This window comes from Athene noctua, chromosome 6 (genome assembly GCF_965140245.1).
Source record: "Athene noctua chromosome 6, bAthNoc1.hap1.1, whole genome shotgun sequence".
Taxonomy (NCBI): Eukaryota; Metazoa; Chordata; class Aves; order Strigiformes; family Strigidae; genus Athene; species Athene noctua.
In genome coordinates this window covers 43,532,066-43,544,082 of record NC_134042.1, presented here as the reverse complement: position 1 = coordinate 43,544,082, position 12,017 = coordinate 43,532,066, and the positions used below count along the sequence as shown (strand labels likewise).

General features: G+C 43.6%; 1 protein-coding gene across 3 annotated transcripts in view; it reads left to right on the top strand.

The window, feature by feature from the left end:
- RTN1 (reticulon 1) overlaps positions 1-8,314 on the top strand; it is a 118,789-nt gene extending 110,475 nt beyond the window's left edge. Inside the window, exons 4-9 of one of the 3 annotated variants that reach the window (XM_074908803.1) lie at positions 3,062-3,269; positions 4,399-4,537; positions 5,405-5,474; positions 5,842-5,888; positions 5,979-6,037; positions 7,528-8,314. In XM_074908803.1, the coding sequence (XP_074764904.1) occupies positions 3,062-3,269; positions 4,399-4,537; positions 5,405-5,474; positions 5,842-5,888; positions 5,979-6,037; positions 7,528-7,570 (566 nt within the window). In that variant the 3' untranslated portion in view covers positions 7,571-8,314. The remainder of the gene's footprint in view (positions 1-3,061; positions 3,270-4,398; positions 4,538-5,404; positions 5,475-5,841; positions 5,889-5,978; positions 6,038-7,527) is intronic. The other 2 variants (XM_074908805.1, XM_074908804.1) reach the window with 2 other exon arrangements.
- The last annotated feature ends 3,703 nt before the right edge of the window (positions 8,315-12,017 follow it).

The following is a 12,017-nucleotide window of genomic DNA, read 5'->3' as shown; positions in this document are numbered from 1 at the left end:
AACTGAAGTATTCTATTCTATTCTATTCTATTCTATTCTATTCTATTCTATTCTATTCTATTCTATTCTTTTCTATTCTATCCCATCCTATCCCATCCTATCCCATCCTATCCCATCCTATCCCATCCTATCCCATCCTATCCTATTTGTGTGAAAGGCCTTTGAAGTGACTGAAGCAGCAACTGAACAAGCAAACATGGCTCTGGCATGTAGCTCAGGTGTGATGCAGTTCAAATTCCTGAGGCCTGTTGGCAAAAACATGCTTTCTCCAGGGAAGCCCATGGATCATGGCTGGATTTCTAGCTTTGAACTCTCCTTCTCCTGCTTCCCTGTCCAAGGAGTGGTGAGGTTCACCTCCCTCCTGCACTGCCTTTTGCAAGGTTGTTTGGCTCACCCCTTTTTCCCTAAGGGAGAGGAGGGGAAATCCTGCCCAGACAGCTGGACATGGCAGCAGTGCTGCAGCTCTCCATCCCTGTGAGGGAGATGGGGGGGAAGGCAGATTGGTTCCTGCCCTTGAAAATCCCAATTGACCTACTGCAGGCTGTGGGAGGGGGGGGTTGTGTTCCCCGGCTGAACCTGGGCACTGAGACAGCCATGTAAAAACCATTCAACTCATCTCTCCCTCATCTGTGCTATTTTCCTCCTAACAGTTGGCAAGTATTTTTTCCATGCACATGAGAATATTTGCCACAGGTCTAAAAGACACCGGATCCCTCTCTCCCAGGTCTCATTTGGCTGTCAAAAGAGACCAGCTGCCTTTTCATCTCCTCTCTCAGGCATGCACATATCCCCAGAACTGTGTCATTTGGCCTCTGTCCATCTTGCTTTTGAGTTGTGGCAAGTCTTCCCTTACCTGATACAGCTTAGTAAATATTCCATGGCAGAAAGGGGCATGTTTCAAGATAGATATATACACCTGTCTTGAGTAATTCAGCATCTTCCTTGTCAAGAGGAATGAGAAGATGCAGTTTGTCATCCTAAAAAAGGAAGAGAGAGGGCTTAGTTGCTCATTTCGGGTCATCATCAATCGTGATTGACTCAGAGAACTCTACTGGAGTGGGATTTTGTATTTTTTGGCTCAGCTCCCATCTGTTTGCCTGTCTACTGCATGCATCCCAGGTAGTGTTGTCCCCTGGTGCGTGGCCTTTTATCAGTAGATGATGTTCCATGTCCAGCATCCTGAGCTAGCTCACCTGTGCTTGTTTCACTTAATGTGAAGGTATTGTGTGATTTAAGTGTCTCAGAAAGTGAGATTTGCATAAATTTCCAAAACTACCCCCTGACAGAGGAATTTTTAAGCACAAAAATGATCTGGCTGTGAATAATAATACCTCCTGTCCAAATGCTCACTGGTGAAAGCACACTAGTTGCTGTGCTGCAGAATTTTGCGCCTTGACTGAAAAAGAGTATGAAAAATGGTAAAAACTGCACACTTGTGTTCTGGATGCCATTTTGTAAAGATGGTTTGCAAGTTGCATGCTCTAGCACCTCAACACTGGAGCTCCAGCCGCCTGCATCAATACGGCTGGGTCTGCTGTTAACCTCCCTGATACAGGCATATGCTCTGACCACACTGTAACTGCATTTTGCAGCATTCCCTAGTCCAGGGCTGAATGCTGGCACTTAAAAATATGAAAGAATTTTTGTATTGTGTATAATGATGGAGAGTACAGTAGGATGTGAATGTTGCATGAAGAGAAAAGAGCTCAGTAATACAATAGCAATTTTTGCATTCAAGCCCATCACTTTGAAAAGCAATGCTAATATGTGTAATAGTAATGAGTAATACAGCTCATTGACTCAAAGCAAACATGCCATGGTGACTCACAATTTTTGGAGATTAGATGATAAGAACTACTAGGCTGGATTAATTTTGTTTCTTTTTTGTATTTGTGAAAATTTTTTTGACAGATTGCAGTTTTCCTGAATTTACTCTTTGTTCAGAATGATTTGACAAGTGGCATCTATGAAATCTGTTTGGCTGGTGGTGTGTTCAAGCTGTTCATAAGGACTTGTGCAGCGTGTGAAATTAAAGCTCTTTCGTTTAGGTTTTCACAAGCATGTTCTTTGCCTGGATTAAGAGTTCTCTCAGAAACAGTTTATCGGTGTAAAGAAATTAAGTTCACATTTGTGGACTGGATATTCAGCAAGCATTTAATAAAATTTTGCTTTTCTAGTGGCTATTCCTGATGGCAAGATTGTTGGAGGGGTTGGAATAAACTATACAAACTGGGTGAAAAATACTGTCAAAATTAACTGCTTTTCAAATGTAAAAATGTATTGATTGGAAATTTTTTTTTTTCACTTGCTTTGCTCTAACAGCTCCCATGGATCTAGACAAGGAAAGTTATCTAACAAGGCAGAAAGGGTTTTTTTTAATAATTTGGAGATGTTTGGATTTGCAGTAGCAAAGAATTTGTTCTGTATTTTAATGTACCATCTGAAAAATGGTTTCCTACCATGTAACTATTAAGCAGTAGTAAAACCAGGAGTCTTTTCCTTTCTCAAAACTTAGAAAATAACAAAATCATATTGTCAAAACTTTGAATGGGAAAGTGGTTTATTGTGGCTAACCCCAAACTTTCTCATTCGTTTAGCAACAACCAAAACTTGAAAACGCTTTGATCAAGCATTTGGCATTTGGACTTGTAACCAAAACAAAACCAACAAAAAAATCAGGTTTCCAGAGTAGCTAAATGGAAGTTAGGGTAGAAACTTCCATACAACCCTAGCAACAACACAACCCCCAGCATGCATTTGCCTTGCTGCTACAGGAGATCCACCATCCTGCAGTTGGAGATATCCATCTTGTCTAACCCAGAGACAGACGCATGAAGTAATACAAGGATTTCAAGTAGGTCATCGGTTGTAATTTCCTTAGTGCATTGCTGAAGTCACTTCAGTGCTTCTGTTGAGGAGTTCCTGTGGGCACTGATGTGAGCAGGAGCATCGCACCTCCCTTTACACTCCTGCAAGGACTGTGAGCATCGCAGTGGCCATGGTGGCCATCCTCGGTGCCCTTTCAGCTCATGCCTTTAACATGTTGGTCTTCTCTCCCCAGCTATCGACCTGTTGTACTGGCGTGACATTAAGCAGACAGGGATCGTGTTTGGCAGTCTCCTGTTGCTGCTCTTCTCCCTGACCCAGTTCAGTGTTGTCAGTGTTGTGGCCTACCTGGCCCTCGCCGGCCTCTCGGCCACCATTAGCTTCAGAATCTACAAATCGGTCCTACAGGCTGTGCAGAAGACGGACGAGGGCCACCCCTTCAAGTGAGTGCTTTGCCATCATAGCCAGGGGCCATTTATCCTGCAAAGGATCCATTCCCAGTGGTGATTCACATTTCTTTAGCTGCCACTTTTATACTGGGTAAAGTTATTTACTTGCTTATAACAAGGGAAATAATTTTTTCTGTTGTCCAGTGTCTCAAGAGCTGTAAGGTTGTATTGGCTCAGATACTGGGGGGAAAAAAAAACCCAACACAAAAAGCCATCATCCTCTGAGACATGGGATTTTTTTCCTGAAATTCAAAAAATCCAGAAAATTTTAAGCAAATAGAGAAGAGTTTTATTGAAACTAATGATAATACAGTATCTCTGCAAGCAGGAAGATTATTGTTCCTGGGCACACTCTTCTGGGTGTAAAGGGAAACTCTTTATGCCTTTTCTCCAGCACTGCTTGGCTGTGACATGGCAGTCCATCACCCAAGGCAGTGGTGCTGGTGCCAGTGCCAGTGCCCTCCCCACCCTCCACAGGGTCTGGGTTTGCTACAGGAGAGCAGCAATCCTTTCTCCTCTGCTGTGCCAACAAGTTGGTAAACGAAGTGATGGAACCGGTCTGGTTTGCGAACACACACACTGAAAAGAAGTCTTGTTGGCGTGCTGCTCCTTTCTGTTTCACCTGTGTCAGTTTTGAGACGTGGCTCACGACATGGGCATAGCTCAGAGTGGGGTGCAGGGCAGGTGGTGGGGTGGAGGAGAGAAAAGGGGACACGTGGCCAGACAGCAGCTTTTGTTCCTCCAGAGGCTGCCAGCTGGAGGAGATGTCCCCTTCTGCGGCAGCAGCATTGCACAGAAGTTTGTGGGGACCCCTCCTCAGCTAGGATTTACATCCTCTTTTGGGTGGAGTAAAGAGAGAGATCCCATCAAGACCAGGCTCTATGTGGGGAGAGGGCAAGGCTGGAGGCGAACAGCCCCAGTACAGCCTGCAATTGCCCAGGGAGATGGGTCGTGCAGGGTGAAGACTGTGTGCTCGTGGCTCAGTGCCTGCAGGAAGGGGGACACGTTGCTTCAGGGCAAAGAAATGAGGTGTGGAGAGGAGGGAGTGATGGAATAGGCAGGCACAAGTGTGAACACCAGGTGAGCCCGCCTGGGTTTGTAACTGGACCTGTGTTTCTGACAGAGCCTACTTGGAGATGGAAATGAATCTTTCACAGGACCAGATTCAGAAATACACAGACTGTCTCCAGCTATACGTCAACAGCACGGTCAAAGAGCTGAGGAGACTCTTTCTCGTTCAGGACCTCGTGGATTCTTTAAAAGTAGGATTGCTTTAAATATTTGTAACCCTCTCTAGAGGACCAATCTACACTTCAAAGTCATCATAAAGCCTAGTTTTGCATAGTTCCACATACAAAAGTTGCTCTCATTTTTGATTTCCCAACTGCTCGCTTCCAGCAGTTTAGAGGTTTGGCAATCTGCATTTGAATGTATTGATACGTAATACAGGAGTTGTAGAAGTTGCAGGACCAGCTAAGCTCCACTGCAGTTCTGGAAGCATCTCTGTGTTATGCTTTCTATGACTTTGCCACAAAATAGTGTGTTCCTCTCTAATACCTCGGTTAACCTGGATTTCCTCTAATGGTGGCATTTCCTGCTATGGAGGCTTCTTTCTCTCCCTACTGAGGTAATTATTAATTTTCAGCCTTACACCCAAATAGGTGTTCTTCAGAGCAAAGGGAAGATCATTAGGAGAGCAGACATGGGTTAGGCTCCTAAATGACTAAAGATTTTTAGAAAAATGTATCTATCTCCCAGCCTCAAGAGTTTTCAGTCACTGGGATTATCACTGTGGGGCTGTGGTTACCCTGTGTGGGATGACCCCTGCCAGCATCAAAATTGGATGCAGAAATCTGCCTGTGCCACGCTCAGTGTGGAGTCCTAAATGTATGCAATTAAGCCCTAGATATACGTGAAAGCTCAGCTAAGAGAGTGAGAAGCGGTGAACAGCAGAACGGAGAATGGGGTTTATATACGCAGAAAAAGTACCTAGTTCCTAATGTGCTTCACTTAACAGCTCCCCTTACACATTAAAAAAGGCTAATGTGCTATTAACTTAGCTAGTTAAGTGAACTAATTTCTTCTTATGCTGACAGTGGAGGTCATGTAATGATGTGTCTTTAATTTAGTTTGCAGTACTAATGTGGCTGCTGACTTATGTGGGAGCCCTCTTCAATGGCCTGACTCTTCTGATAATGGGTAAAAATCAACACTGATTTAATTTTTTTTTTTTAACTCCCTTGCGATTTCTAATTAGACAAAAGAGCCTGTCCTTATGCCTTCCCCACAGTTAAACCACCAAGTTTTATTTGCCTTTCCAGTAAATATTCATTATTCCCATTACATTGTCCCTCCTGATAGAACTAATTTGTGTTTTGCAGCTACTGGTCCCAGAGTAATGGGAAATTCCATATTTGGGAAGTTTGAACAAAGTTCATTTTTAATACAAAGATCCCTGGTGGATCAGCTGACTAAGTGGCATGATACATGTTTTCACTGAAGTAGGTCTCTTCTCTGGAGGAGGCTGATCTGCAGGAATATAACACTGTGCTCTTTTTCTCCCCAGCTGTGGTGTCTATGTTTACTCTCCCCGTTGTATATGACAAGTACCAGGTAAGTCTGTCTGCCCGGCGTGGTTCGGGTGTCTGGGTGGCTCTGCCTTGTTGATGCCAGATTGACTTGGTCTTGTTTTGCTCTTTGCAGGCACAGATTGATCAATACTTGGGACTTGTGCGGACCCACATAAACACTGTTGTGGCAAAGTGAGTTCAGCAGCAGCAGACTTGACCAGAAGTCTTGCTGTGAGGTTGCAGTGCACTGGGGGTGGGTGAGAGCTGGGTGGTCCCTGGGACAATGTGCCCTGTGAATGATGCCCTCCCCAGCTCCTGGCATGGCAGAGCCTGTGGGGGGGCAGATCCCTGGAGGAACACAGGCCTTCTCAGCTGAGTGTAGACTGAGGCAGAGCTGTGACCCCACATCCTTCTCTCCCCTTTCCTGCCCACTGGGGAGCTGTGGACAGAGCAGCCCAAACAGGGACTGGTGTCCGTATTTGACCTGGCCAAGACAAACAGGAAGAAATGTGTTAACTCCCTTCCCTAATGACCACCCCAAGCCTGGGTTTTTGCATTCGGGGACTCTGTCCTCTAGAGTTAATAATACCGTTAATGAACAGTGGGAATTAGAACACCACCCTGTTACAGAAAGCAAATACCTGGAAGCACCATGATCTTGAGTGTTTCAAGCCACCATGGAACAGATGGAAGATCTGAATGAAATTTTTGATGCAGTCTGCTCTGATTCCTAACGTGTTGCCTGTATCAAAAGCTTTTGTGGGATCCCTCAGGGCACAGTGAGGGTCTAAGCATAGTTCTTGACACTAGAGAATTCCTGAAACAGGATGATTGGTCTGGAAGGTGGATCTGTGCACCTCAGTAGTTTGTAGCCATGGCTTTGCAAAAGTTGGCTGAGTAACAGGAATCCCATGGAAGGTTACAAAATGGTGAGGTACAGAGATCAGGTGTCCCATGAGAAGATCCTGAGGAAACAGCTTGTTTAGCCTGGCAAGGAGGGAGCGAAGGAGCGATTTCATAGCAGCCTATAAATACTTGGTGGGAAGTTACAAGATGATAGAGCCAGACTCTTAGTAGTGGCAGATGTTATAACAAGGAGCAACAACATAACTCCAGTTTCGAAGGTTGCTGTTGGACATTAGGAGAAACATTTTCACTAGGAGATTAGGACAGCACTGGAGCAGGGTACACAGGGAGGTGCCAGAACCTCCTTCTTTGGAGGTTTTCAAGAGAAAGCCATGGCCAACCTGATTTCTCATTGACGATAGTCCTGCCTCACATAGGACGTTGATTCAAAGACTTCCAGGGGTCCTTTCCAGCCAATATTTATGTGATTTTGTAAAACCCTTAGCCTTGGGCAGGAATAGAACTTTGTACTGAAAATTTTTTGTTTAAACTTCATTCCTGGCTTCCAACAGACCATGGTAGAATAATGAAGAGGGGAAGAATATCACTGACCATATCGCATGGTTACCACCAAAACCTGGGCTGATTACAATTAGGGGCCTGTAAGAACACCTACATGGGCATCACCTCTTGTTTTTCTTAGACTCTAAGTGTGACCCACACTGAACACAAGCTAGGGACTACCCGTGGATAAACTCCAAGCAGGGATCTGCTGGAGTGGAATAGCTGCCTCACCATATAATAATTATTTTTATTTTTTTTTTCTTTATTTCTAGGATTCAAGCTAAAATCCCAGGTGCTAAGAGAAAGGCAGAGTAAAGCAGACATCAAGAATTCACCAACTACAGTAGCGAACAACAGGGGAATCTGGAGTGAAACAGCTCTGTTCTTACACTTTACTGCAAATTTATTGTTCTTTTTTTTCTCAACACCATAATCTTAGAAACATAAAATTCGGAAGCAGTGCTTTTCCCCTGCTGCTTCTGCACTTAGAATATTTGCAATCACTTGTGTCAAGCACTAAAGTATAGTAAAGAGAAAAGTGTACTAGATGTGGTTTTTTGTGTTGCTTATAAAGTGCATGATGGTGAGAGCCTAAATAATATTGACCTTTTTATTTTATTTTTTTAGTGTTTTTCCTTCTTCTATTGGCATTGCTTCTATAACTTTTAATGTTACATGTGGCTAGGGGCTTTCCTGCTTAGCGCACTGATGCAATAGTTAAAATTGCTTCTATGTCACTGGGTTGCTGGTTGGATTCATCTTTATTAACTATATAGAATTGTAGACTGATGTTTTAGTGTTTTCCAGCACAAATAAAATAAACAGTAATCGGTACTTATGGTAATCAGTTTTGTATAACTCAAAAAAATGAAAACAAAACCCAGTACTTTTGTTGTAAGGGATTGACAGGCTGATTTACATGTATGGTAACTGGAAAGTTCCAGCATGTTAAATTTATTACAATTTGTATTACATTCTCTGTAGTTCCTAATATTTGCACTTATGTACTTGATACCGAATGCATAAATAAATGTTACTAAATGTAAAAAGTTTTCCCTCTTGTTGCCACTGGGATTATCTTGACATTTGCAAACTGGGTACATACCGTGCAAAAAGAAATGTTTTCTCTCCCAGTCCCCTTGAGATTCACATACACTTTGCCCTTACAAAATGGTGCAGCCCAACAAGATCATCTGTAGCAGGTAGCTCATCTAACAGTTTCACATCCTGATGAGTACAGAAATAAAAGATCTTAGCCCATAGCTGGGTTTTTTTTGTTGGTGCTGTTAGCAAAGAACAGGAACATGAGTATTGTCTGTTCCTCCACCTTGTGCAAAGCACAAGCAACACACTAACAGGAGGGGTCAGCACAACACAGAGGGTTTTTCAGTTTCTTTATGATCATGTTACTCTCTTATCCAAAGCTGTTCTTTGAAATCTGCTCTAAACTGTGGGATAAATACTGAATCCGGAGGCTGGGAACTGAAATAAACATTTGCTCTTGTTCAAAGGTAAAGGTGTTTTAAAAATGGCAGTTGGTGTCTGAGAACCATCAGACAAGAGAAACAGCTGTCAAACGTTATCTAAAGTGCTTCAAAAACCCTTGGTTAAGTGCTGAATGATTTGCCCACTTGGGGAATATATCCATGGAAACTTATTTTTTTATTGTATAAAAATGGGAACCAAAACATTTTCAGCCAAATTGCAATTTTCCTCTTTTTCTATCACAGAAGTTTTTATGCAGAAATTATTTCTATAAAGAACTAGATCCTTAAACACCCCAACATTTTCAAGCCTTTCCTTAGATTCATTCGTTTAATTCACCTTCATCTCAGTTTCCCATGGACATGGTGGCATCTGTCCTAGGTCAGGCTGCAGTTCTGTTTCTATACAAATGTAAATCCCAAATGCACACGAGGAGTTGGTAGAAACATTGGTATAGCTGTGGGCTAGTTAATTCTTATGAGGAGTCTCAAATACCCTTATTTTCATATAAGGTTAACATTTAAATATTCTGCTTTTATTTAAAAATAATAGACTTTTAAAAATAATAGTATTTTAAGTGTCACCTGCAGCTAGATAGGAACATTTTTTTCTCAATGAAAAACTGAATGCCTCAAAGTGACATATGTTGCTTTTGATCAAATAGAATATGTTTGGTTTAGCATGTGTAGTTTGCAGCCAGTAGTTAAAACTCAACACCTACCCCCAGCTTTAACTGCCTCTTAGGCTTTCGTACCGCTGCGTTCCAATGGCCACTATATACCCTATAGCTCTGCGTAAGACAGTACAGCCTGAACGAGTGTCCTTGAGAATAAAGATTGACCTTCAGCGTTCTTATTACTCACAAGATTGTACATGGGTCCAACAGATTAATTCTGAAAATGAACATGCTTCATGTCCCATCCCACTGGTCCCATAAATCTGTTCTTCCCTAGCACCGAGTGCAGTCATAGCCAAGATGTGCCTTTTGCAATGCCGAACCCTAAGCAGGATTTAAAGGCTACATCTCCTGTATATTTGGAAATCAAACAAAATAAAACCTTCTGCTAGAGCCCAAATATTCTTAAGAGCCTAAATCAGTAGGGACCAAGAACCCCATTCTTGTCTCCTCCAGCGTCACCCTCTCTCTAAACCCACAGCCCTCCACTCCAGGCCCTCATCGCCCTGATGTACCCTTCCACATGCACCGCTCAAACCCACACCCTTCTACCTTTTCTCACATCCCACCTTTCCAACCTGCTTTGGAACCACCTTGGCTTCCCATATATTGGGCAGCAACAGCCTGCAAGTGGGCATGTGCTGCTGAGCAGCTGGGGTGGGTTAATCTGGTGGGTGGAACTGATTTGGAAGATGTAGCAGAGGCAGAAGACTTCAGCCAGGGCTTGGATTGCTTGTGCTGCCCGTGGTCACTACCACCTTACTGGGACTACAGCAGCACTTTCCATGGTACCTCCAAACATGGAAGCTTGGAGAATGCCATCATGCTGTAAAGCCCTTTTTTTTCTGATCTTCAAAATGGCAAACTTGTAAGGGCCTCTAGGCAGGTGAAACCTGGGAAGCAGCTCACAGTGCCTGGGTAAAATGCAGGGGAGGGGAGGGCATGAAACCATTCTTTACTCTTCAAAATGTTCCTTGCCAGAGGACCCTGGACATCAGACCTCATTACTAGTACTTCAGGAGTCAGATTTTCCTCCTGGTTCAAAGGCTGCTTTAACAAGATATACAAGGGTATGGATGTTTTGAAGACCCACCTAACCAAGTGAGGTTGTTCAGGTGGCTGGAGTTAGATGTGTGCTAAGTACCTTGCCCAAGCAGTGTCTCTAATCCTCTGTCTCTGGGTAGTTTGAGAGGGTGATACTCCCTTCCTGGAGAGGAGGCTGAGAGGTTTCTGAGGTGGATATCTCAGCTGGGAGGCTTGTTTAGATGGAAGGACAGGTCTGGACCAGGTCTTTCAATGGCTGGGAACTGGCTGGGTAATGTAAAGGTGACAACGGTGTTTTGATCTGCTCAACCTGATGCTGCCTTTCAAGTAAGGCAACAGATCTACCTGCTGATCGTACCTTTAAAAGTCAGCCCAAATGACTCTGCTAATTTGAACTGAAACCAATTTAACTCTGCCTTGGATATGTGAAATCAGGAGTGATGTGCTGGTGGCAGAAAAAATTCTGTTAGAACATCTACACCTAAAAATGTGGGGGGTTTAGGCTCTATGACTTTAAAATACCTTCTCCATGGTTTCACCTGTACCCTCCAGAAACGTTATAAGCCTGCTCCTAAACTGCTGCCTGTTCAGGAGAGCTTCAGTAGTTACTGAAGAGCTCTGTCGGTGCTTTATGTCTGCATATGTACCTTGAAGTGAATACTCCATTGGTGGTTTAATGTGAAATGTGAGTATTCTCTGACATGGTTGGTTTTGATTCCCTGCTTCTTGGTGCCTCAGCAGTATTTCACTCTTCTTCTAGCATATGCCTCTGAGCTGTTACTGATGTCTTTTATGCTTCCTCTGCTATTTAATGCTAATCTAGTGAGAGTAGGATCATAAAACACATCAGTGTCAGGAAAGCCCTGGAACTGGGAGAAGATAAGAATGATATAATATTTTGTGAGCAGCTAATCCAGTTAAAAAGAGTCTGTCTGCTTCCCCATAGCTTTTGCTATCTCCCTGCATGCTTTCAGATGGCAGCTGGCCCCCTTCCCTGTCCTGGTGGGTGGTAAGTCAGTCAACTGTAACCTTACCAGCTTTTCCTTCTCCATATGGCTCAGGGAAAGATGTGGCAAGCCCAGTGCAGCTCTGAAAACACCATGTGATGTATTTCTTCCTGGCCCTTCTTAATATATTCTATTCTCAGGCACAGAATTAAAAGGTGCTCCATCAGTGAATCTGCACGCGAGCTTCCTGGGATGCCAGGAATCAGTGGAGTGAGGTTGCTGGCATGAAGGAGCCTGGTAGGACTGGCTGGCACTTGCAGCCACTGCAGGACATATGGTATGTGGATAAGGGTGAGACGTGTTGACTGATTAAAGAGTCAATAGTTGAAGTGCCTGAAAATGAAAGAAGGAATGGTCTCTATTAATTTCTGCCAGGATTTCTTGCTGCTCAGCACCTTTACAGGAGAGAGTGGCAAACCCTGCTCTCTGCCATGGTAGGAGAAAGATACTGAGAGTGGATGATCCTTCTCCACAGGTGCGCATGGAAATGGGAGTTGACTGAAAGTAAGTACATGGACTTGACTTCTCTCTTACCTGAACTGTTCACTTA